Genomic DNA, 24,901 nt, shown 5'->3' with positions numbered 1-24,901 from the left:
TCTTCCTTGCTTAGTATAGATTTAAGTGATAAATCTACTGCTTTTGTAGTCATGCAAACCAGAGGTCTGTTTGATCAAGAATGATGAACTCAGTTGTGGTTTATTAATTATGTAAATTATGTACATGTAAGTATCCTGTTTCCTTGCTGACTGGCTCTGTGTGGGCTGAGAAAGCCTGAGATAAGCCATAATGGTGAGGTACAGAGTGGTTCAAGTTTTCTGGAGTTCAGGGTTCACAAGTGTACTTCAGGGGATTACATACTGTTTGGCAGAGTGGTGTTGGCATTGGTGATGGTATATACTAATCTCGAGTCCCCAATATCCTGCTGATTCTACAATGACTGTGAATTCTTTAAAAGTGATATTGATTTAACTGTCACAAGTGATGACCTTATGCATGCATGATGATTAAAATTTCCTTGTTTAATATCAAATGTATTTCATTAACAGCTGCAGAAAGCATTAAGGGCAACATCTTGTGAATGGTTCCGACATTTTCCAACTATATACATGTTGTTACAATATCACTGCATGCAGTAGTATAATAATTCCTATAACATGTGCATCAAAATAAGCCTTGCAAATAGGCGTAACTATAGTTACTTTTGTAACTAATTGAATAAGTACTCAATATATTAGTTCGAAACATAAAGGTATCAATTATTTTGTAAGTAATCAGCTATGCATAAGAATAAAAGAAAATAAATAAAACTCTGTCTACATATGTATGTGCAGCAATTGCTACATTTTCCTTACACAAAACCATATAAGGTTCCAGACACCCTGTGCAATTTGTACATTTAATTCACTTGTTGTACCATCACAACTGTAACATTGTACCATACACTGTAAAAATTTAGTAGTGAATCGCTCTACCACAATACTCACTACTTTTAAGTAGTGACGTTCACTACTTTTTGTAGTGAACGTCACTACTTTTTGCAGTGAACGTCACTACTTGGTGGTCAATGTAGTGACGTTCACTACAAAATTAGTAGTGAACGTCACTACACAAAAATAGTGAGTATTGTGGCAGACATTAATAGTGACGTTCACTACATTTAGTAGTGATGTTCACTCGTACGAGAGGAAATTTTGACAAAAGAATATTTAATGAATTTGATGAATCAGTTATACATTTGTCAAATTTTAATTCCTCAAACATCAATAAGCACAAACAACAATAAGCACCTCAAAAGTCAGTATTTAGATACAGTGTATGTGATTTCTTGTTTTTCATCAAATGTTAATTCATCAAAGCTGATTAATTGTGAATTCGTCAAATTTTCCTTTTGTTGATATTTCCTGTTGTACAGTATACACTAATATATGATATAATATTTTAGGAAGTGGCATATGGTTTGCAGTGTGTTATTGTGGCTTGCAACTGGGTATAATAATCATGCTCTGAAGGTCTGACAACAACATGTGCTGCAGTCTTTGGATTACCTCTAATACACAGAAATGGAGACTTTAAATTAAAATAGCTATTATTAATAGTTAGCTAATAAGGTAAAACAGGAAATGGGCCAAAGATAGTGAAAAAAGCTTTCCTTATATGAAATCATGCATGTTGATAAGTGCTAAGTCCAACAAATAGATGGAACGCCTACATGCAACAACCTACTGTATTGCTATTTCCTTGCACAGCATGAAACCATGTTGAATAAACAGATGGAATGCCTACTGCATATTGCTTTCCGGGATTTCATATCTGCTGCAATCAACATTATGTCATACAGGGAAAAGTATTTTAAATGGGCAAGGAAAGTTAATCCTACTTAATAGAGGTGCAGCTTTTTGTATAGCAGAACATGATTTGCAATTCTAGTGTTCTTCTTTTCTAATAATATCAATTTTCACACTTAGTTCTGAAGAAGTATAAGCCTTGCATGACTAGACTTATTAAAAATTTAAAATAAGGACTGAAAAAACCTATAAAGCAAGAAGGAATTGCTGGTGTAATCAACAAGGTCCATGCAAGGTTACATCTTGTAAACTCAAAAATCTCTATTTTTACTCTGTAGTTAAACTTTGCATGACACTAAATGAGTCAAAATAGGGATTTGTGGGTTTACTCAATGTAAGCACAGACCTTTCTGATTACACCAGCAATCTCTTCTGACATACTTCATAGGATTTTTTCAGTGATGCTTATTCCTTATCTTAAGATTACAAAAAAAATTAAAATATTTTAATATGTCTAGCTTATGTAGTTACTTTTTAAAAAATGTTAGTATAGTATGTAGTTATAGATTGTGATACTAATGACTGGCGCAACTGAGATGCTACATAGACTGATATGAGATGTGCTATTCCTGAACAGCATTATGTACATGTATGTAAGCCAAGACTGTGCACTACTGTGTATAAGAAGAATCACATGCCAGTTCTGCCAGAAATGGACTATACTGACCGTATACATATATATGTCAAATGATTGTACTCCACTGATGCACAGTATAGTTTAAATGATATGTAATGAGTTGTATGAAATAGTTATGTATATTTTTCCGCAAATCTTTAGTTAGTGTAACATCAGATTTAAAGATTGATCAACATATTAGATACTTTATAGTGTAACTTAGTTGGAATCTTTAGTTAGGCCAGGCCTATAAAGATTATTGACACACTGATTCAGTTGTGAATGCACGCTGTAGCTATATACATTCTTATGAGCCAACACAACATTGTTATTGTCTCAGTTGTTGTTGTCAGCAGGATTCAATCATAACTTATATAAACAGTACTAAGTAATACGTGCTGGCTATACTGTATGATGATAACTAACTATACACAGCAGTCACTACTAAAGATAGTGAAGGTCACATGTCTGCCCGGCACAATACTTATGTAATGACAGTTACTACATATTTTTGAACGAACATCAATACCATAATTAGTGATGTAACTGATGCTCATATACCACTGAAGTAGTGACATTCACTATACAAGCTAGAAAATAGTGAATATCATTACAAAAGTAGTAAATGTCACCACATAAAAAAATAGTGAGTATTGTGACAGTAAATAGTAGACCTAGTGAAATTCACTACTATTATTTTGCTGTGTATATTTATAAGCCCACACTCACTGACTGCTTAGCTGTAAGTTATGTAGCTAGTCCTGGCAGTGTGGACTGAAACATGTCTCCAGATGGGACTACATGTATTTATTTAATAACTGCACAATCACCGATTGTTCAGACTTACACTGATCAGAATTTCCAGCATTTTTATTGCTGGTATACTGTATCTAGCCCAGTATAGCATCTTGTGTGTGTGTTTAGTAAGGATACCATGCAAGTACATCATACATGTGTGGTCAGCTACGTTGTAAGTATAGATAGCTCATCGTAAACCAAACTGGCTAAGAGTCAGTGAACGGTAGCTAGCTACAAAACAAAGATAAGGCTGGAAGTACTAATTTAAACAAGTAAAAAAGAGTCTTTGTTAACTTGTACATACTGCAAAGCGCGATTACGTGTTTTAAGCAAGCCGCCCACCCGGTGACGTACACTAATCACGGCCAGAAAAAATAAAAACAGCCTTTGTGCACAGGTTAGTCAAGCTTCCTGGAGCTTAGCACAACAGATTTGATTAACAGAGCTCTTATCTAGGCTATGTACGCAGCTAACTCTTCGTAGTGCCGTTTTTTTAGTGCGACAACCTTGAAAGGGATGTCATTTGTTACTGCCTGTAATGGGGGTGTAGGCTGCATGATGTAACCTGTTGCAGGAAATGGATGATGTAATTGTAATTGTAATATTAATACTCCTGCAGAGGCAGTGTTATTTGTTGATGATTTGTGGTGCCACAGGACTATAAACTTCAAACAGACTTTGCATGAAGTGTCAATATAACTATAGTCTCGTGCCCAGACCGCATTTTTTGTTGCGTGGGGGTGGAGAAAGCCTCCACACAAAAAAGAAAAAGAGCGATCTGGGCACGAGACTATAGCGTCAATATATATACTTATATAGTCTTGGGCTTGTCAGTTATGGAAATGCAAAATGCATGTATATAACTATATGCATGTTGAGTTTCACTTGTGGGATGTATGATGCTTCATATATAGTTCTAATAGCTATAGTGCTCCCTGGTGCCTCTACCAAGGTCTATTGTACACGGAAGTGAATAGAGACTGCATGTGACCCCAGGCTGTGTGGCTCCTCGGGAATTTGCCTAGACTAAAAGCTGTCTGTAGATCAAGTCATAATCTCGTCTGGTACATTCAACAATTTTAGTAGCATGATTTGATTTGATTTTATACTCTTGGAAAACAGCATTAGCCATTCTTCCTTTCCAGAGTTCAAACGTATACAACATAAACAGACACAAAACTAAAAGAAATTAACATGAAATAAAAATTAACTATAAAAATTAAAAATTAATCATGTCTAACCACCACCAGGTAACATGCAGGTAATTGAAGTGTTAAACTACAATAGCAAGTGTATTCAATTGAGCACAGGCATTACTGCTATTGTGTTTTACTGTAAAATGCAATGTTGTACCTTAAATCATGCTATATACATGTGAAAAATTTAAAAGCTGTTGCCAAAAGACCTTTGGTGTTTACTCATAAGTCAATAAATGCTAACACCTTATTATCAGTAGTATCACTAAGCAGCCTTGTTGCATCATAGTTACCTTGAGTTGCTATGGTATTTTTGTTAAACAAGTCATAAGATGGAGTACTGTACTTCCTAGAAATGTGCAGCCATATCATTATGGAAACTGATTCATATACTTCCATACAGATAAGCATATTGGTCAAATTCTACCCTATTCAGAAAACTGAAATGTTCTTCGCAATTCTTAGTAAAGAAGTATAATTTGATACAGAGAAATTACGTCTACTGATTGCCAATGACTACAATATTAACGCCTCATTACTAACCTCTTCTGGGTTGCTGAAGGATTTAACATCTTTTAACATTACATAATGAAAAGACCAAATTTTAAAAGCATGCTACGTAGCTTAGTAATCTTATGTAGATCATTTCATGGGTAGTATCGATACCTTGTCACCCTATAATAATGGTATCATGCTTGAGATGGTATTGCACAGCTCAACATGTGCTGTATCCTTTGGATTACCCAACATCTAATACACAGAAATGGAGACTTTAAGATCACTTAACCTAGCTAATAATAAAGTGAACCAGAAAGTGGGTCAAAGAAATGAAAATAATTTCCTTGTACTACAAGGTCTTAGATTAACAAACAGGTGTTAACTCCTACACAGCCTACGTATTCCTTGTTATACTAACATGATTTCAGACAGGGAATAACATATTTTAAATAATCAAGGAAAGTTATTTCTTCCTCAATGAAGTGCAGCCTTTTGTACAACTTAACATGATTTGCAACACTGATATCATTTAAGTCACTAGAAGTAGCTATAAGCCTTGTATAATAGTGCCCATGCACTTCTATTTGATCACCATATATATTTATGAACACCATATATTTGATCACCATTTTGATCACACATATGCATATACATATATATACACTGGGTAATTGTCACAAGTGATGACCTTATGCATACTGTAAAAAATAAGTAATGGATACTGTAACAAAATATCATTGCAAATTCTTAGTTACAAAATATCATTGCAAATTCTTAGTTACAATCAATAGGATTAATGTAGCTAGTGATAATCAGTATTTTCCACAGTATTCACTATACTTTTTATGCAGTGTTCGCATGATGATCAGCTATTATCTTGATTGGGTTTCCTCAAAGTATGTTTGTACATGACATTAACAGTTGCAGAAACTTTTAAACTGATGGGCAATACATATCTTGTGGGTGGTTTTTGCTAACTTTGCAACTCAAACATTACAAAAGTATTTTTTATTACTGCATACACTAATAGTTACTGTAATAATTCATATATTAAATATTAATAATGACTGATGTGTAAGCCTTTGTAGTTTTGAATTTTCTGTACATTAATTAGTTGATATAGCTGCATGATGTAAACTGTTGGAGGAAGTGGATGATGTAATACCCCTGCAGAGAGAGTGTTATTTGCAAGTTATTTGTTGATGATTTGTGGTGCCAGAAGACTAAACCTCCAACAGACATTGAGGTGTCAATGTACTTGTGCTAGTCAGTTATTAAAATGTAAACTGAATCTATGTATAACCGGTACCATATTTAGCAGTGGTACCTTTGATTCGGGCTTTGACTTGTGGGATGTATGAGGCTTTGACTTGTGGGATGCCTGAAGTTTCAGTCATAGTTTTAATAACACCTCCCTGCACAGAAATGAAGTTCTTCAGATAGAGAACTGTAAGACTGTTTGGTTGGCCAGAGTGTGTTTCATAGCTGGTGTTTTGTTGCTGTGGATTTACTAGGGTTTTGGCGAAGTAGCGATGTTATAGCATAAGTAGTGTTAAATTCATCAACAATAGTAGACTGCAGTGAAATTACAAGCCAGAGTATACAGCAAACCACACCAGATCTGGTACATGCTTGATTGTGCATCAGAATAAAGTTCTGCAAAAGGATAAAGTTCTACACTTTACTACAAAATAATAGTTCTACAGTCTGCAAAAGGATCAACTGCTTTGATCACTATTAATTGCCAGTGCGGCTGGTGCCTGGTTCTGGTTGTTCATCTACAAATCAAATATTTTGTCACAATTAAAATAATATATACAGTAAAACCTCAGTTAGCCGATTGGGATCAGGGGTGGCTTAAAATAGCATAAAGAAAATTTTAAAAAGTATCAATATTTCAACTACCCTAATAGAGCAGTCACTACTCTAATACAATCATTTCCGTAGTTTGGTTAACCAAGAATCCAGATAAGTGAGGTTCAGATAAGTGAGGTTCCACTATATTAGTATTGACTAATTTTCAATACACATGAACAACTGGTGAGCACTTAACAATTAACTCACATTGCCTACGGCAAAGCTGTTGGGTGATGTTTTGTGCTACCTGTTGGATAGCCATGGAATCAAATTCACTTGTAAGGAACACTTGTGATGGGGAACTGGCAATTGTATTTAGCTCTTCAATTCTAATGTCTGTGCCAATTCCTACAGCATAAACCTGGTAAATGTTTTCTTCATGAAGCAGGTTAGCCTGTATAATTGTTGCATCTCTATCAATGGATCTGCCATCAGTTACAATTATAGCAATGTGAGAGTGCCCGTTTCTCAGACCCATCCTTCCATCTGTTGCACTTTGTCGCAGGAGTCTTAAGGCGATGTGTGTTCTAGTTGTCCCACGTCCTTGTGGAACGTTCCGAAGAGCTGGAATAAGTGTATTACTGCTTGTGTGCTCTTGTAGGTTAAATATGATTTCTGCCCTCCTAGTGAATCTTATTAGTCCAACCAAACTTTGATCTAAGCCAATATTAAGCATTGAACTTATTTTAACAGTGAAGTCTCTTAATGCTGGCCATAAACCTTCACGTCTAATACTAAATGAACTATCCATTAAGAAGACTAAATCTATTTCTTTGATTTCACATTCTGAAAATAAAGATGATCTATGAAACACTTGTGTGTGAGTGTATGTGCGTGTGTATGTATGTGTATATGTATGTGCGTATGTGTGTACGTACGTATGTACGTATGTATGTATGTGTGTGTGTGTGTGTGTGTGTGTGTGTGTGTGTGTGTGTGTGTGTGTGTGTGTGTGTGTGTATGTATGTGTATGTGTGTATGTGTGTATGTGTGTATGTGTGTATGTATGTATGTATGTATGTATGTATGTATGTATGTATGTATGTATGTATGTATGTATGTATGTATGTACATACATGCATATATACATACGTACATATATGTACGTTATAGTGTATGTTACTAATTATCTGCATACATCAATTATTGGCTAAAAATGTACTGATTTTCGTCACTGTGATATTTGGAGTTTTACAGTAGTTTATTAAACTAGCTATCACCTGAGCCCTTTCCTAAGCCATGCACCTTATGTCTGCTGAATCCATTGAATTTAACCTGCACAGTGTATGTTAAACTTGCTAATGGTGTTTTGTACTTATGCCTATGTCTATTTGTTTCTATATAAACGATGCCTAAAAGGGAAGATGTCGCTTATGTTGTTCACAGTCTGCACCTGCTGTTTTACACTCACCTCGTAAAGCAAGAAGAAAGCAGTGGACTAATGCCCAGATAAGGGCAGCTTTGGATGCTGTTAAGAAAGGAGTGAGTATGAAAAGAGCTGCTGTTGAATACAAAGTATTAAGGACTACACTACATGACAGAATCATAGGAAATGTACATAGTCCATGGAACTAAGCCTGGCGTTAAACTGTACTTAAATCAAGCTGAAGAAGAGGAACTTAGTGAGTTTATAGTCACTGTAGGAAAGATAGGCTTTGGCAAAACTCATATCAAACAGATCAAAAAAAATATTGTAGAAAAGGTTGCAATAGAAAAGGAAATCATTAGAAAAGACAGAATATCCGATGGCTGGTTTGAAAGCTTCGTGAAGAGACATCTGGATTTCTCATCACAGAAAGGGGATTGCACCTCTCAGACACTTATGAAGGCCATGGACAACAGGCATGCTTGTTGAAGGATTGTTTGGAGAACTACGACTTGCTGGATAAGCCAGGTCAAATGTACCGACTTTGATGAAGTTGTTGCACCTTAGGATCACAGACCTCCACATATTGTTATTCAAAAAAGGGGGAAAAAGGTGTGTTATTGTTCATCGGCAACAAGAATCAAGTCATTGTTGCTGCATGTGTTAATGCTGCTGAGAGTGTCTCACCACCTTATGTTATATTTAATGATAAAAACTTAAACATGGATTGGACAGAAGGAGAAATACCAGAAACTACTTATGGTTTGAGCAGTAATGGCTGGAAAGACATGGAACTGTTTCGCTTGTGGGTTATTAAACACTTTTTTCAACATACAGTGTCTGCAAGACCTTTACTTTTATTAATGAATGGACACAGCTCTCAATGATCTGTTATGCAAAAGACCATGACGTTATCCTTTTTACACTCCAGCCTTATATCATGAAATGCAGCCACTTGATACAATATGACAGTCTTCTCATCACTCAAGACACATTGGTAGGATGTGTGCTGCGATTATCTGCAAAAGTATCCTGACAAAGTCGTTACCAAAACATGGTTTAGTTTCAAAGGCATGGGGAAAAGCTTTGGTGCCATTATCAATCATAAGTGGTTTTAAAATACACAGGAGTTTACCCTTTTAACCGACAGATAGCTTTAGACAAACATAAAAATGATGCACCTATTGTACCTGTAACTGACAACGGTAAACCCAGTGATGACAATGGTGATGATAGTGCACTTTATTTGTGATTTCACAGTGGAGGAGGAAAAAAGATTTTAAAGAATATTTGAAAATGGCTATAATTCGTACGACCTTAAGTATGTGTTATGGCTGAAGATCAATCATCTGGAAGCTACTTTGCAACCTACTTATAGCTTTTTGCCTCTGCCACCAGAGATATATATCCAAGCAGGACAATTAACTCCCCAACCCTAAGAACTGCTCTGAGTCACCTGATCATGATGTAAGTGATAATCCTTCTCTGTACCATGGTACGTATGTCAGGTGCAGGTGGACCACAAGTATAACAGGCAATGCTATCCTCTTGCAGCTACAAATGATTTTCCAGAAGAGCACAGGGCTTCCATACCTATTGGTGAGCATTTATCAAGTGAGAATCATAGTATAATTCATAGTACTAGTAGTGAGACTAATGCTACTGTAGAAACTCCTACCTCAAATGAATGAAAGGACATCAGCAATGTGGAAATTCCTCCACCACTGTGCAGTCTGATAGTGGTATAGTAATTCCACACTGAGTACAACAAAAAAAAATTCTAAGTATTAAATACAATATGTTCCTGAAACCCCAGTCAGGAAGAAGAGCAGTTTGAAAAGAGTGAAAGGACAAAGAGTACAAACAAGCACAGAAGGCTTGGCTTTATTAAGAGAAAAAGAAGAATAGAAGCTGAAAAGATCTCAAGAAATAGAACAAAGAAGAAAGAACAGAGAAAATAATAAAAAAATGTTAGCAAGACAAAAGGATGAAGAGAAGCAGGAAAAGAAGGCTACTGCTGAAAGAAAAAGAGTGGCAAAACACAAAATAATAAGGAAGTCTCAGGATGAATTGTACAGAAACTGAAAACGGGTCAGAGTATGATGAATCAATGGAACCTTCAACCTCTAAAGAACTTGACCAGAATGAAGAAAGAATTGTGATTGAAGAAGATGCAGTTTGTTGTGAATGTAACATATCTTATGAAGATGATGCTCAAAATGGTTTTGACAAAGAATGGGTCCATTGTGCCTGTAGGAGATGGATACACGAGAATTGTATTGATGAAGTGATCATTGATGCTAATTGTAAAGAACTATTTTGCTCATTTTGTGTTGTATGACAGTCTAGACTTTTGTTTACCAAACATATATTATTATGTTAGCTAGTTTGTATACCTAAAACTTGCTTTTTTCATTGTATGTATGATCAATTTTTATTATCCAAGTGTACTGTAATTGTACAAATATAATAAAAAGACATGAGACATGTATTTTTAATTTCCTTGGTACCATGGCTAATACCCTATATGTATAACAGGGTGGTCATTCATGCTTGGTAGGATCAGCAGGTCCAACTATAGCCAAGGTGCCGATAATTAATGTTGAGAAAGAAACGTACAACTCATACATGGTGACAATTTATAGTTTTATTATTATTATCTAGGACCGGGTCACATACAACCAACTACATACACCAATGCGACAACCCCATCAAAGTAATTATGATCCCAAATCAACTCAATACGGCACAGTGTAACACAATAGTGGCATCGTAGCTAGAGGCCACCTGTGGCTAAGTGACGGTACATCATTGGTGTGGCAATGGCACAGTGATGTGTACGCAGCATATATACATACAAAACATACAGGAGAGAACCACTTAGAAAGCAGATATTTATGCATAAAACCACTCTCATATATGTACTACCCCCCTTGTCAAACCCTGAATCCGCTCCTGAAATAAGTGTGCATTCTTTACAATTGCTCCAGATTCAAACTTGTAACACCTAATTTTCAAAATTTCCTGTAGGAGCATGCCCAGATCCACCTAGCTGGAGCACATGCTATGCATGCTGAGTATGCTTCACATACTGGAGTGCCTGCATTATATCAGATCCAACATAAGCATTGTAAGGGTGCATTTAAAATTTCTACACTCCTGGATAGATGTTTGTAGTTTTCCCATACATTTCTACATGAGGGGTGGGGGGGGGGGGGGGGGACAGTTGCCTCTTCTGGACAATATAAGCCAAAAAACTGTCTGTATGGCTGTCTGTCATGCAATCCTTTGGCGTTCTACAATTTTCTTACCAGCTGATGCACATATCAAAGCGGGTTTTGTGCCAAACAAAGAACTTGTGTCACTTGTAGTTGTAAGCTGGAGCCTGTATTTAGTTAGTTTAAAGCATGTAATGAACAAAATAATGTAATATGTAATAATATTACTAGCTACAGCCTTCAGAGTAACGTGTAATATGTAATTTGTTACTTTTTCCTGGGAGTAATATGTAACTGTAATACGTCACATTGCATAGAAGTTGCTAGCAATATTTAACGAGTTACATTTTTAGAGCAACGACCCCAAATCTGTGTATTAACTGTGACTGTAATGTTCACACTAACTTTTAGACTAACTTTCAAGTAACTTTTACACCCACACTAACATGTTTTACATGACTTGACTTTTATTTAGTGTGGACATGGTCCTGTACGCAGGGCAGGTACCAATGCTGGTAACTTAAATAATCTACAAATTCACAAGTCATATCTCAATTTGTAGGTGTGAATGTTAAATATCATCTCTCCAAGCTTTAAACTGGATAGTGTATGTATTGGTCATAAGAAATGACATTTTGAATCTCATAACTATGTATGTTAATAGGGACCCAGGATAGGACATTTGAGATAAATCCCCTATCCTTTTATGGAGACCGGAGCCCTACTTCTTTTGATTGAAATACAAAAGCCAAAATTAATTTATATAACTCATGAAAAATGTTACCACCAATTATTGAAAACTCACTTGAAACTAAAGCCAAAGTTGGCAAATTGTCACCCAGCACTAAGCGTCACAAAAAACAACAGTGAGATACTACTAAGAGGTGATTATTTGCCGCTTCAAAATACTTCAACTAACAAGAGAATCCGCTCTCCACAACCACCTATAACTTATGCCCCTCCCCTTGCCAGCTCCTGGATCTGCTCCTGTATGTGATTGCCCAGAAGGCTCTATCATGTAAACAGTGACTAAGGGAAAATAATATATCATAGCTATCTCAGGACCTACACGTATATGCTATCCTTTTAAACTTGGAGAGATTACTTTAGATATAGACACATACAAATAATGTAAAATTTGGATTGACCAGAATCAAGTTTTTTCCTTGGTTTGATATTTGTCTATTTCTGGTGCAATAAATATAGTTTGTTGAAATGCACACCTTGAATTTACCTCCACAGATTCTCCGTTCTACGCATTGACCTTCATCATCAATCACTTGTCCATCAGGACAGAAACATCCTTCAGCACATCCTCCATTACAGACTGTAGGACCATTACACACTTGAGGACAAAGAGCACCACATTGTTGGTATACCATTCCTGGTGGACACTCAATTGCTATATGGAGAAATAAAATTTGCTAAATAGTTTGCTTTGTCATCATATGTAGTACACTATATATACTTAACGGCAATAAAATCTTCTCCAATTTGGTGGGGGTGCTCCAGCAACAGCACATTCTGCAGCATAAGCAGCTAGATTATCACAATAGCAATTTTCTCTTTCTGCCTGACTGCAGAAACAAAAATCAAATTCACAATTCTGAATGAATATTGAAGGGTCTATTACAGCATTGCAAGCTGAGAAAACATCTCCCCTCAACACTGCACACCGCCTTTCTGCTTCATCTAAAGTAGTTTGAGGACATGGGTCAGGTTGACTGACTACACCACAGTCTGTTGTGTTAGTAATGCTAAGCCAACTGTTACCAAATGCGTCAGGTGTGGCTACCAAATCACCATTAGGTGCCATAAAGTCATCTGAGTTGTCACCATTGTAGTTACCACATAATCCACATAGTTTGTTCTGCCACATTGTGGATACAGTAACATCTACACGATATTGTCCATCCCAAAATATCCTAACACCAAGTGTAGTGAGAAGTACATGAGGATGTCCACCAACTCTTATTACTTCAACTTCTGTAGACTGCATTATTACACCATCACCATTACTTGTTTGTAAGATGTCATTGATGGTCACTGTTCCTCCTCCACCTCTTCCTAGGACAATTTCCACATTAGCAGCAGGAATTACAACTGTCACTTGGTCAGTACAAGAAACAGATGGATTATGGACATGTGCACTGTTTCTGACAGTTACAGTAAACTCAGAACTATTACATGGTGTGGTGAGGACATATTCACAATCTCCTTGAAAATCATAGTAGCGAAGATCAAATGTTTTATAGTGAGGGTCACCAGAAGCATAACAGGTTGGTCCATTAAATAAACAAGTTTGTCTTTCACATTCAAACTCTCCTTCACGGCAAGTACAACGTGTGGAGCAGTTTGGTTGTATTTGCTCTCCTTCTTCATAAAGCATACCCATATATGTACAAGCTGTAGAATGAAAGTTATAAGTGAAATATCTTTATGGTGTTGTGTATTTAATATTGTATGTATTTATCTGTGCTTTTAGGAATTTGTGTACATACATACCTTGGCATTGTGAAGGATCCACACACATTCCATTATGCAAAAGCTGTCCATCAGGACAAAAGCATCCTTCAGCACATCCTCCATTGCACACTCCAGTTGTGTTATCACATGTTAGAGGGCAGAGGGACCCACACTGTTGATATACCAGTCCAATTTGACAGTCAATTGCTATGTGCAGAAAAAATATTCAAACAATAATTAATTACTTATAGATATTCCTAGTTAGTTACTTACGACAGTAAGATCTTCTCCAGTTTGGTGGTTGCAGCCCAACACTTGCACAGGCAGCAGCATAGGTTGATAGAATATTACAATAGCAATCTTCTCGATCTTCATCGTTGCAAAGGCAATAATCAAACATGCAGTCTTCAATGAATGGAGTAGGATCAATGGCTGCATTGCAAATAGCAAATGCACCCTGCTGCATTACTTCACATCTCATTGTTGCCTCAGCCGTGACATTAGCAGGACACACTGGTGGTACTTCAAGCCCCGCACAACCAGAGGAGGTGTTAGTGAACAGCCAACTGTCACCAGATGAATTTGGTGTCATTGCTACTGTACCATCGGGAGTTTTAAAATCATCTGAGCTGTCACCATTGTAGTTACCACATAGTCCACATAACCTGTTCTGCCACATTGTGGACACAGTAACATCTACACGATATTGTCCATCCCAAAATATCCTAACACCAAGTGTAGTGAGAAGTACATGAGGATGTCCACCAACTCTTATTACTTCAACTCCATTAGACTGCATTATAACTCCATCACCATTACTTGTCTGTAGGATGTCATTGATGGTCACTGTTCCTCCTCCACCTCTCTCTAGAACAATTTCCAAGTTAGCAGCTGGAACCACAACTGTCACTTGGTCAGTACACGACACATAAGAATTATGAGCACTGTTTCTGACAGTTACAGTAAACTCAGAATTGTTGCATGGTGTGGTGAGGACATATTCACAATCTCCTTGGAAGTCATAGTAGTGATGATCAAATGTTTGATAGTGAGGGTCTCCAGCAGCATAACAAGTTGGTCCATTAAACAAACAAGCCTGTGGCTCACATTGAAACTCTCCTTCGCGGCATGTACAACGTGTAGAACAATTTGGCTGTATCTGCTGTCCATTTAGATACTCAACACCATTGTAAATGCATCCTAGAAATGGATATGGGAGTATAATTCTATGCACTATTTGTATATATATATATCAAGACACATGGTAGTGTGTCATGCGACTAAGAAGTCGGCGCGCCACACCGTGAGTATATTTACAGGAAGAAAGTAAACGCGATTTTCACACCTTGGTAACTCCGTGATTCCTTAACCGATTACAACCACAGTTGCTACAGAAGTGCCAGCTAGGTAAGGGAGTCCACATTCCAAATTTGAAGATAATCGCTCCAGCCATTTCCGAGATACGAGCGGCCAAAGTTTGGGTTTTTTCTTTGTTTTTTTCTTCTTCTTTTCGCACACTTTGCAAAATCCACCTTCCACTCCGTCTCGGGCTGAAATTTGGCACACTTAAAGGGCGCATTAAGGTGAATCTCAGTACCACGTTTGGTAGGAATCCGATAAACATTCACAGAGTTATGACCGATTATTTGCGTAAAATAAGGTTGAAGGTCTGTCACGCCCACAGGGTAAACCGCTAGAAGGAATGAGCTGAAAATTGCTATGTAGATGGAGTAACTATCGTAGGAGTACCTTTTTGTGGTTTGAAAGGAATCCAGTTAAAGGCCATCGAGATATGACACAAAACCCAACCTGTGTCACAATTACGCGATCGATTTTTATGAATAAAAAACTATTAGTTTTCACGCCTACTAGGCAAACCGCTTAGAGCAGTGAGCTGAAAATCGGTGTGTAGCTGGAATAATTATCATAGAAAGTCCTTGCAGTAGTACAGAAGAATCGAATTACAAACCACTGAGTTATGATTCCAAAGCCAACTACGTGTAACATATGCGAGATCGAGATACTCTAATAGAACAGTCACCCTAATAGAGCATTCAGTTACGTTTATATAACTTACTCCATTATAGAATTATGACATTGCAAGTTATTCTGTAGGGAGTTCAGCTACAAACAGTTAATCTTATAGACAATTCAGCTACAAGCAAGTCACCCTGTAGAGAGTTCAGCTACAAATATGTTGCTGTAAAGATTCAGAACATTATAAGTCACACTGAAGAGAATTCAGCTATAAACAAGTCACCTTGTAGAGAGTTCAGCTACAACAAGTCACTCTGTAGAGAATTCAGCTACAAACAAGTCACTGCGTAAAGGGTCCAGCTACAAAAAAAGCTACCCAGTAGAGAGTTCATCTAGATCAGCTACAAACAAGTTACTTTATGTAATGTTCAGCTACAAGTAAGTCACTCTGTAGAGAGTTCAGCTACAAACAAGTCACTCTGTAGTACAAACAAATCACCATGTAGCTGGACAGTTCAGCAACCAATCAAAAAAACCACTCTGTAAAGAGTTCAGCTATACAAACATGTTATAACTCTATAGAGAAAGTTATATCTCTATAGAGAGATCAGCTAGAAACAATTAGTCATTCAGTAGAGAGATCAGCTACAAGGCATCACCTTATAGAGAGTTTAGTTACAAAGAAAACACCATGTAGAGAGTTCAGCTGTAAACATATCATCCTGTAGAGAGTGCAGCTGTAAAAATATCATCCTGTAGAGAGTGCAGCTGTAAACATATCATCCTGTAGAGAGTGCAGCTATAAACATATCATCCTGTAGAGAGTTCAGCTGTAAACATATCACCCTGTAGAGAGTGCAGCTGTAAACATATCATCCTGTAGAGAGTGCAGCTGTAAACATATCACCCTGTAGAGAGTGCAGCTGTAAACAGATCACCCTGTAGAGAGTGCAGCTATAAACAGATCATCCTGTAGAGAGTGCAGCTGTAAACATATCATCCTGTAGAGAGTGCAGCTGTAAACAGATCACCCTGTAGAGAGTGTAGCTATAAACAGATCATCCTGTAGAGAGTGCAGCTGTAAACATATCATCCTGTAGAGAGTGCAGCTATAAACAGATCATCCTGTAGAGAGTGCAGCTGTAAACATATCATCCTGTAGAGAGTGCAGCTGTAAACATATCATCCTGTAGAGAGTGCAGCTGTAAACATACCATCCTGTAGAGAGTGCAGCTGTAAACATATCATCCTGTAGAGAGTGCAGCTATAAACAGATCATCCTGTAGAGAGTGCAGCTGTAAACATATCATCCTGTAGAGAGTGCAGCTGTAAACATATCATCCTGTAGAGAGTGCAGCTATGAACAGATCATCCTGTAGAGAGTTCAGCTAGAAAAAGTCATCCTGTATAGAGATCAGCTAGAAGGATCACCTTGTAGAGAGCTCAACTACAAACAAATCACCCTTCTGATAGTTCAGCTACAAACAAGTCACCCTATAGAGAGATCAGCTAGAAGAAGCTACCTTGTACATACAAAGAAACCATCATATAAAGAATTCAGTTGCAAACAAATCACCCTGTAGAAAGTTCAGCTATGAACAGATCACCCTGTAGGTGAGATCAGCTAGAAGAAATCCCCTTGTAGAGAGTTCAGCTACAAAGAAACCATCATGTAGAGAGTTCAGCTGCAAACAAATCATCTGTAGAGAGTTCAGTCAGAAACAAGTTCACCCTGTAGATAGATCAGCTAGAAACAAGTCACCCCGTAGAGAGAGCAGCTACAAAGAAACCATCCTGTAGAGAGTTCAATTACAAACAGATAACCCCATAGAGAGTTAAGCTAGAAACAAGTCACCGTGTAGAGAGATCAGTTAGAAACAAGTCATCCAGAGATCAGCTAGAAACAAGTCATCCTGTAGAGAGATCAGCTAGAAACAAGTCACCCTGTAGAGAGATCAGCTACAAAGAAACCATCCTGTAGAGAGTTCAAAAATCCCTATAGAGAGTTCAGCTAGAAACAAGTCACCGTGTAGAGAGATCAGCAAGAAACAAGTCATCCAGTGATCAGCTAGAAACAATCACTCTGTAGAGAGATCAGCTGGAAACAAGTCACCCTGTAGAGAGATCAGCTACAAAGAAACCATCCTGTAGAGAGTTCAATTACAAACAGATAAACCTATAGAGAGTTCAACTAGAAACAAATCACCGTGTAGAGAGATCAGCTAGAAACAAGTCATCCAGGAATCAGCTAGAAACAAGCCACCCTGTAGAGAGTTCAGCTAGAAACAAGTCACCCTGTAGAGAGATTGTTGTGTATTAGGCACATGTATATTGTACGCATGCGTGTACATTGAGGGAAGGGCACATTTATTAGAATCATGACACGAGGCATTGTATAGTAGTTGTCAGTATACAACAGATTGGCGACGAGGATGGCTCATGGTAATATTCGCGAATTTGATCCGGCCAAAGAGTCAGTTGAAGATTTCAAACAACGCTTCGAATTCTACTGTTTAGCGAACAATATTAAAGCTGAAGACGACGCACAGATAGCTCAAAAGAAAGCCGTCTTTGTCACAATGTTAGGGCAAGCAACCTTCGCTAAACTCAGAGACTTAGCTAACCCCCGTGAAATCACAGATCTCACCCTCGCTGACATAGTGGGTGTGCTGACAGCACACTATCGCCCTCACACAATTGAGATTGCTGAACGTTACAACTTTTTCAAATGCGTACAAGACGATGGTGAGAGGGTAGCATACTTTGTGGTAAACCTGAGGCGTCTAGCGAAGACCTGTAATTTTGGACAGTATCTGAACACCGCCCTGCGTGATCAGTTAGTGTGTGGACTACGTGATCGTAAATGTCAACGGGATCTCTTGAGCATAAGTGACCTGACACTTGATGTAGCACTGCAGAAAGCCACAGCAGCAGAAACTGCAGACAAAGGCAGCAAACACATTCGTGCAGATATGACAAGTGACCAACCTCTTAGCCAGGAGCTTCACAAGATGGCAGCCCAGAGTAAGCCTTGCTATCACGGCGGCAGATCAGGCCATCAGCCAGGCCATTGTAAGTTTCGAAATGCTACATGTTTTTCATGTCAGAAAGTAGGACATTTGACAAGTGTCTCTAGAGGGAAGAAACCTAGGAAGGCTGATGAATCCTCAAGCAAAGCAGTTAAGGCAGTGCAAGAACAAGATGATGGGTCCAGCAGTGACAGCTCGGGATGTATGCATACAATCCTACAGCTGGGAACCAAGGCTAGCAAGTTTTTGCTCACAGTTTCAATCAACTCAGTGCCCATTGAAATGGAGGTAGATTCTGGAGCGGAGCGATCCACAGTACCACTGTCAACATTTAACCACAAGTTGAAGAATTTTCTGATGTATTCAAGGATGAACTTGGAGTTCTGAAGGGAATCGAGGCAACCATTACTGTTGAAGAGTCCGCGGTTCCTCGCTTTCACAAACCACGACCGGTACCTTTTGCACTCAAGGAGAAAGTTGAACAGCAACTACAGAAGCAGGTAGATGAAGGGGAACTTGTTCCAATAGAGAGAAGTGATTGGGCCACCCCAATTGTGGTTGTCCACAAAAAAGATGGTGGAATCAGAATTTGTGGAGACTTCAAAGTCTCAGTCAACCCAGTTTTGCAAGCCCAGACATACCCCTTGCCAACCCCAGAAGAAATATTTAGTACATTAGCAAATGGAGAGTCATACACCAAGCTTGATCTGGCAAGAGCATACAAACAGATGAAGGTGAAACAGGAGTGCCAATCGTTGTTGACTATTAATACGCATCGTGGATTATTCCAGTATACACGACTCCCATTTGGCATTACAACAGCACCGTCATTGTGGCAAAGGGCTATGTCAGAAGTGTTAACTGGCTTAACTGGAGTGGTCTACTATATAGACGACATATTAGTTACAGGCCGTACCAGAGAGGACCATATCTCCAACTTACATGCAGTTCTAGAACGGATACAAGAATATGGCCTGAAACTGAAAACGTCGAAGTGTCAATTTTTTGCCAGAGAGCTGGAGTTTTTGGGTCACAGATTGTCCCCTGATGGTGTCAAACCTACTGAAGACCGTGTCAAGAGCCTACAAGAGGCACCTGCCCCTACCAACAAACAGGAGCTACAGTCGTTCTTAGGTATGTTAACACATAATGCTAAGTTTTTACCTAATATATCACACACCTTGTATCCCCTTCACCAACTGTTACGTAAGAATACTCCTTGGGTGTGGAGGAGTAAACAACAGAAAGCGTTTGAGGCAGCCAAAGGTTTATTGAGTCAGAATACAGCCCTAACACATTATGATGTTAAGATACCCCTCAAGTTGTACTGTGATGCTTCAGGGTATGGGGTAGGAGCTTGCCTAGTACATGTAATGGATGATAATAGTCAGAAACTAATTGCTTATGCATCACGTACACTTACGAAAGCAGAAATGGCTTATGCTCAAACAGAACGTGAAGGTTTAGCCTTAGTGTTTGGTGTTCGCCACTTTCACCAATATTTGTATGGACGTTCCTTCACATTGGTGACCGATCACCGGCCTCTCTGCAAGATATTTGGCAGTAAAGAGGGAATCCCAACTATGGCAGCTGCTAGAATGCAGAGATGGTCTCTCATACTAAGTGCATATCAATACTCCATTGAGCATGTCAATGGGACTGCCAACCAGTGTGCTGATTGCATGTCCAGGCTACCCTTACCTGAGAAATTCAGAGACAGTGCAGAGAAGGTACACATTGTCATTCAGGGCAATGACTTGCCGGTCACTGCATCATAGATTGTTAAAGAATCAGAACGTGATAGTGAACTGTCCATTGTGATGAAGTCCATTCAGTATGGTTGTTGGCCAGGTGACACTTCGGTTAAATTGGGGCCATTTCACAAACGGCGTCACGAATTGACATTATTAGATGGTTGTGTTTTGTGGGGGTCGTGGGTTATCATTCCCAAGGTTTTTCGTAAACCTTTGTTGCAAGAGCTGCACACCAGCCACTTGGGCATGAGCTGTATGAAGTCTCTAGCACGCAGTTATTTCTGGTGGCCAGGTCTAGACGCAGAAATAGAAGAGCTTGCTCGTAACTGTGTAGAGTGTAGTCTAACTAGTAGAAACCCTCCGAAAGCCCCAGCCCACCCATGGCTAGTACCACAACACCCATGGCAGAGAGTCCATGTAGATCATGCCCAATTTAAAGATCGCTTACTGTTAGTCGCTATTGATTCCTACTCTAAATGGCCAGAGGTGCATGTGGTATCCTCCACATCTGCGCAACAGACAATTGATAAACTCCGCAGCATGTTTGCATGCCATGGGCTCCCAACCACACTGGTTTCTGATAATAGATCACCATTTCAGTCAGCAGAGTTTCACAAATTTATGACAGCTAATGGTATTCTCCATCGGCGGGTACCACCCTATCATCCAGCATCAAACGGTCTAGCAGAAAATATGGTGAAAACAGTCAAACATGCTCTGAGTAAAGTGAAGATCACTAAGGATGCCACAATTGAGACCCATATTGCTTGTTTCTTAGCTACATACCGCAATAGTCGTCATGCAACCACCTTGCGGACACCAGCAGAACTCTTGTTTAACCGATCACCAAGAACTCACCTGTCATTAGTTCATCCATGTACCCCACAACGTGTAGAACAGTCAGTGGAACTCAAAGTAGGAGACCACCAACCTAGAGCTTTTATTGCCAATGATGAGGTGATGGTTCGTGACCTTCGGCCAAAGGCTGCTGACAAATGGCGCACAGGTACAGTTACTAGAGTCTTGGGCCCACTGAACTATGAAGTGCTGGTGGATGGCCATACTCGCCAAGCTCATATTGACCACCTATTGCCTGGTTAGGGCAGGATTGAGCAGCCCGCAGCGACTACACCTGCCACAGTGCCTCCTAACCAACCTGTAACTTCACCAGACATAGAGTCAGACAGTACAATAGTGCCACTGAGCCCACTGGAACTTGATAGTAGTGATGTGGCTGACATCCCCCACCAGGAATTAGTTACCTTACGTCCCATCAGGAACCGCCACCCTCCTCAACGCCTCATTGAGGAAATGTCTTGACTATCTGAACTGTACTACATGCATACATTTTATTGTAACCCTTGATTGTAAGCATTCTCTGTATCAATTATTGATTTTCCTATTGTAATTGTGCTTTGGTGATTTTAAATTGTACATTTTTTCCCCCTTGTAACCATGCACTCTTCCCCTTTTTTAGGAGGGAGGAAGTGTTGTGTATTAGGCACATGTATATTGTACGCATGAGTGTACATTGAGGGCAGGGCACATTTATTAGAATCGTGACACGAGGCATTGTATAGTAGTTGTCAGTATACAACAGAGATTAGCTACAAAGAAACCATCCTGTAGAGAGTTCAGCTACAATCCAGTTATACTATAGAGAGATCAGCTAGAAACAAATCATCTTGTAGAGAGTTTAGTTGTAAAAAAAAATCACCCTGTAGAGAATTCAGCCACCCTGTAGAGAATTCAGCCACCCTGTAGAGAGTTCAGCTTGAACAAGTCACCTTGTAGAGAGTTCAGCTACAAAGAAAACACCATGTAGAGAGTTCAGCTAGAAACAAATCATCCTGTAGAGAGTTCAGCTAGAAACAAATCACCCTGAAAAGAGTTCAGCTAGAAACAATGAGAGTTTCAGCTACAGTTCAGTGATGTAAGAAGTCAACTTATCAACTACAGTATATGATAATCATCATTCAATGTTAAATATACAAATATTTCATCAGACAAAAGCTACACACAATTATTTCCTTTCTTCCACAATTCCTTTCAAATTAAAATGAAGCATCAAAGCCATATGGCCAGCTTTGTGGCTTGCAATGCAAAAAGAAGTGATATCTAAACGAAAACAGCCAAGCTGTAAAAAAAAGAGTGCGGCCCCCAAGGTGAAAAAAGATGTGAAATCCAAGGTAGCGGCCAAGAAATGGCTGTGATGGTAGGTTAATGGTAAAAATTTTAATTACGACAATTCAGGTGAATTTGGTGCCGAATCCTAGTGGAGGAGGCAACACAAATTCACCTGAATGGTCGTAATTAAAATTTTTGCCACTAACCTACCATCACAGCCATTTCTTGGCCGCTACCTTGGATTTCACATCTTTTTTCACCTTGGGTGCCGCACTCTTTTTTTTTTACAGCTTGGCTGTTTTGGTTTAGATATATATATATATACATATATAACAGAAATCTAAAGCTATCAGTGACACCGACTGGATTTTACCCTCCGCTGTAGTCCACCATGCTAAAGGTAATCACATGACACGACCAATTAGTGTGTTCTTGTACCAAGATGTAGCTACAGCATATGGCTTGTCTTACCACTTGATGTCACAATTCTTTCTTCATTAATCTGGAAAATCCAAACTCCTGGAATTCCAACATTACTGGTTGAGGCAATATTGATAATATCTGCTGTGCGTGATGCAGGAACAGCTGCAAAGTTGACTCCATCTCCAGCATTAAATCCCACTTGTGCTGGAGTTCCTCCTAAACCATTTATTCCATTAGATGCATCTCCAGTAGTCCATTGGATTTCTCCTTCAGCATATAAGAATATTGCAAATGACTGTAATCCATCAGTAGCAATAACACATTGGAATGTGTTAGTCTGTAAAACAACATTACATACGTAAGAGGCAACATCATGTAACATATGCACACTCTCTATTTCTACACATACCAGGTCTGTTTTAGAATCATAATATCCAACATGATCCCAAGTTGCAATGAAAAGCTTAGTAGCAGTAAACCCATTAGCTGCTTGCACTGGAAAGGTATTTCTGATCTCTGTGCTGGCTCTGGTGAGTAATTCAGTCAAAGTACTTTCACGATAATATATTGTTCCAGTCCCTGTGGTGTCAACGTCACCCCAGTATGGCGCAATCAGTTCTCTGTTTCCATCAAGTGGGAATGCAGTTGGGGTATATGTTGAAACTGCTGAACTAAAGCTTATAGCACCATTGGTGTTGACCTGTAACATTTAGACCATTAATATAAGTGACAATATTATATAGTTATACAACGGCTACGAGTGCTCTGCCTGATATAAACGCACGAGCCTGAGGGCCGTTAGGCCCGAAGGCAAGTGCGTTTATACAGGCAGAGCACGAGTGCACGTTGTATAACTGTTATGTACCACTCACCTAATAGGTGGGGAGAGTCTCACAAGACAGCTGTAACACTTATAAAGGCCAGGTTTCTAACATCGATTGTGGGTAACCAAGCCAGACGTTGCGATGACGTTCCCCCTGCAGTACTGCAGCCACCTGAGATATTGAAAGCTAGTACGCTATGGGTTATATCACTAACCTGCATTCGCTGTTCGACTCTCATCATGTAGTGCTCAGCATGCCAGCGTGATCACTCAATCGCCATATAGACTAAGCGCCAGACTAATCGCCATAGTGATTCCCTCGAGCGAAAAAAAGTAGCTAAATAAACAAAACCCAACTACTAAACGATACTAGTCTAATTCTTATTATTCACACTGGCTAAACTCGAATCTGGTGGCATGACAAAACTGGTTACCAAAATCGAACGTAAAGGTTAGTATTATTTAGAATATATTTGTTTTATTGAGTCATTGTCGAAGTGGACTACAGTTTAATCTGGGCTAAGATGGCACCAGACTAGTAAGGTGTATAAGTACGTTTATATATATGTAGACTAGAGTTGTGGCCACCCGTGTTGGCTTTTTCGATCGCCATTGGCTGCTTGTAAACATTATACGTATTGGTGACGTTATGGCCCACAATCGACTTTTACATGTCAGGCTATAAAAGAATTCGAGTGATCTGTGAAATGTCCTTCCACCTATTAGGTGAGGTGTCGTCGTAGTGGTCTTCGCCACTGGCACTTGTGCTATGCTGCACAAAACCGCAGCCAGTGCAATATACAGATATTGCACTGGCTGCGGTTTTGTGCAGCATAGCACAAGTGCCGGTGGCGAAGACCACTACGACACCTCACCTAATAGGTGGAAAGACACTTCACAGATCACTCGAATTCTTTTATAGCCCGACATGTAAAGGTCGATTGTGGGCCATAACTAGTCTCGCGTACCAGACGGTTTATTTGCCGCCCCCACACAAACCGTCT

The 24,901-nt window shown here is 39.0% G+C and overlaps 1 protein-coding gene across 2 annotated transcripts; it reads right to left on the bottom strand.

The window, feature by feature from the left end:
* Window positions 1–5,474: 5,474 nt before the first annotated feature.
* On the bottom strand, window positions 5,475–23,768 carry LOC136255774 (von Willebrand factor-like). 2 transcript variants are annotated; one of them, XM_066048663.1, is made up of 8 exons: window positions 23,484–23,768; window positions 23,123–23,411; window positions 14,038–14,964; window positions 13,804–13,971; window positions 12,772–13,704; window positions 12,533–12,700; window positions 6,922–7,500; window positions 5,475–6,635 (listed from the first exon to the last, which is right to left on the bottom strand). In XM_066048663.1, the coding sequence occupies exons 3-8, from the start codon at window positions 14,561–14,563 to the stop codon at window positions 6,595–6,597; spliced, it is 2,415 nt and encodes an 804-aa protein (XP_065904735.1). In that variant the 5' UTR covers window positions 14,564–14,964; window positions 23,123–23,411; window positions 23,484–23,768; the 3' UTR covers window positions 5,475–6,594. The 2 variants fall into 2 exon arrangements, with proteins under 2 accessions (XP_065904735.1, XP_065904736.1); XM_066048664.1 differs by lacking the exon at window positions 5,475–6,635 and having other exon boundaries at window positions 7,335–7,500; window positions 12,522–12,700.
* Window positions 23,769–24,901: the final 1,133 nt, after the last annotated feature.

This window comes from Dysidea avara, chromosome 5, assembly GCF_963678975.1.
Source record: "Dysidea avara chromosome 5, odDysAvar1.4, whole genome shotgun sequence".
In the NCBI taxonomy this organism is placed as follows: Eukaryota; Metazoa; Porifera; class Demospongiae; order Dictyoceratida; family Dysideidae; genus Dysidea; species Dysidea avara.
This window is presented reverse-complemented; position numbering and strand designations above follow the sequence as displayed.

What these genes read in the sequence shown, in the direction of transcription:
- LOC136255774 (XM_066048663.1), bottom strand. Translation starts at nt 14,563, where the DNA reads ATGCAGTCTAATGGAGTTGAAGTAATAAGAGTTGGTGGACATCCTCAT. An exon ending in GGATCCTTCACAATGCCAAG is followed by an intron (nt 13,705 to 13,803) that starts GTATGTATGTAC and finishes TTCATTCTACAG; the next exon opens with CTTGTACATATATGGGTATG. An exon ending in TTGGAGAAGATTTTATTGCC is followed by an intron (nt 12,701 to 12,771) that starts GTTAAGTATATA and finishes TTCTCCATATAG; the next exon opens with CAATTGAGTGTCCACCAGGA.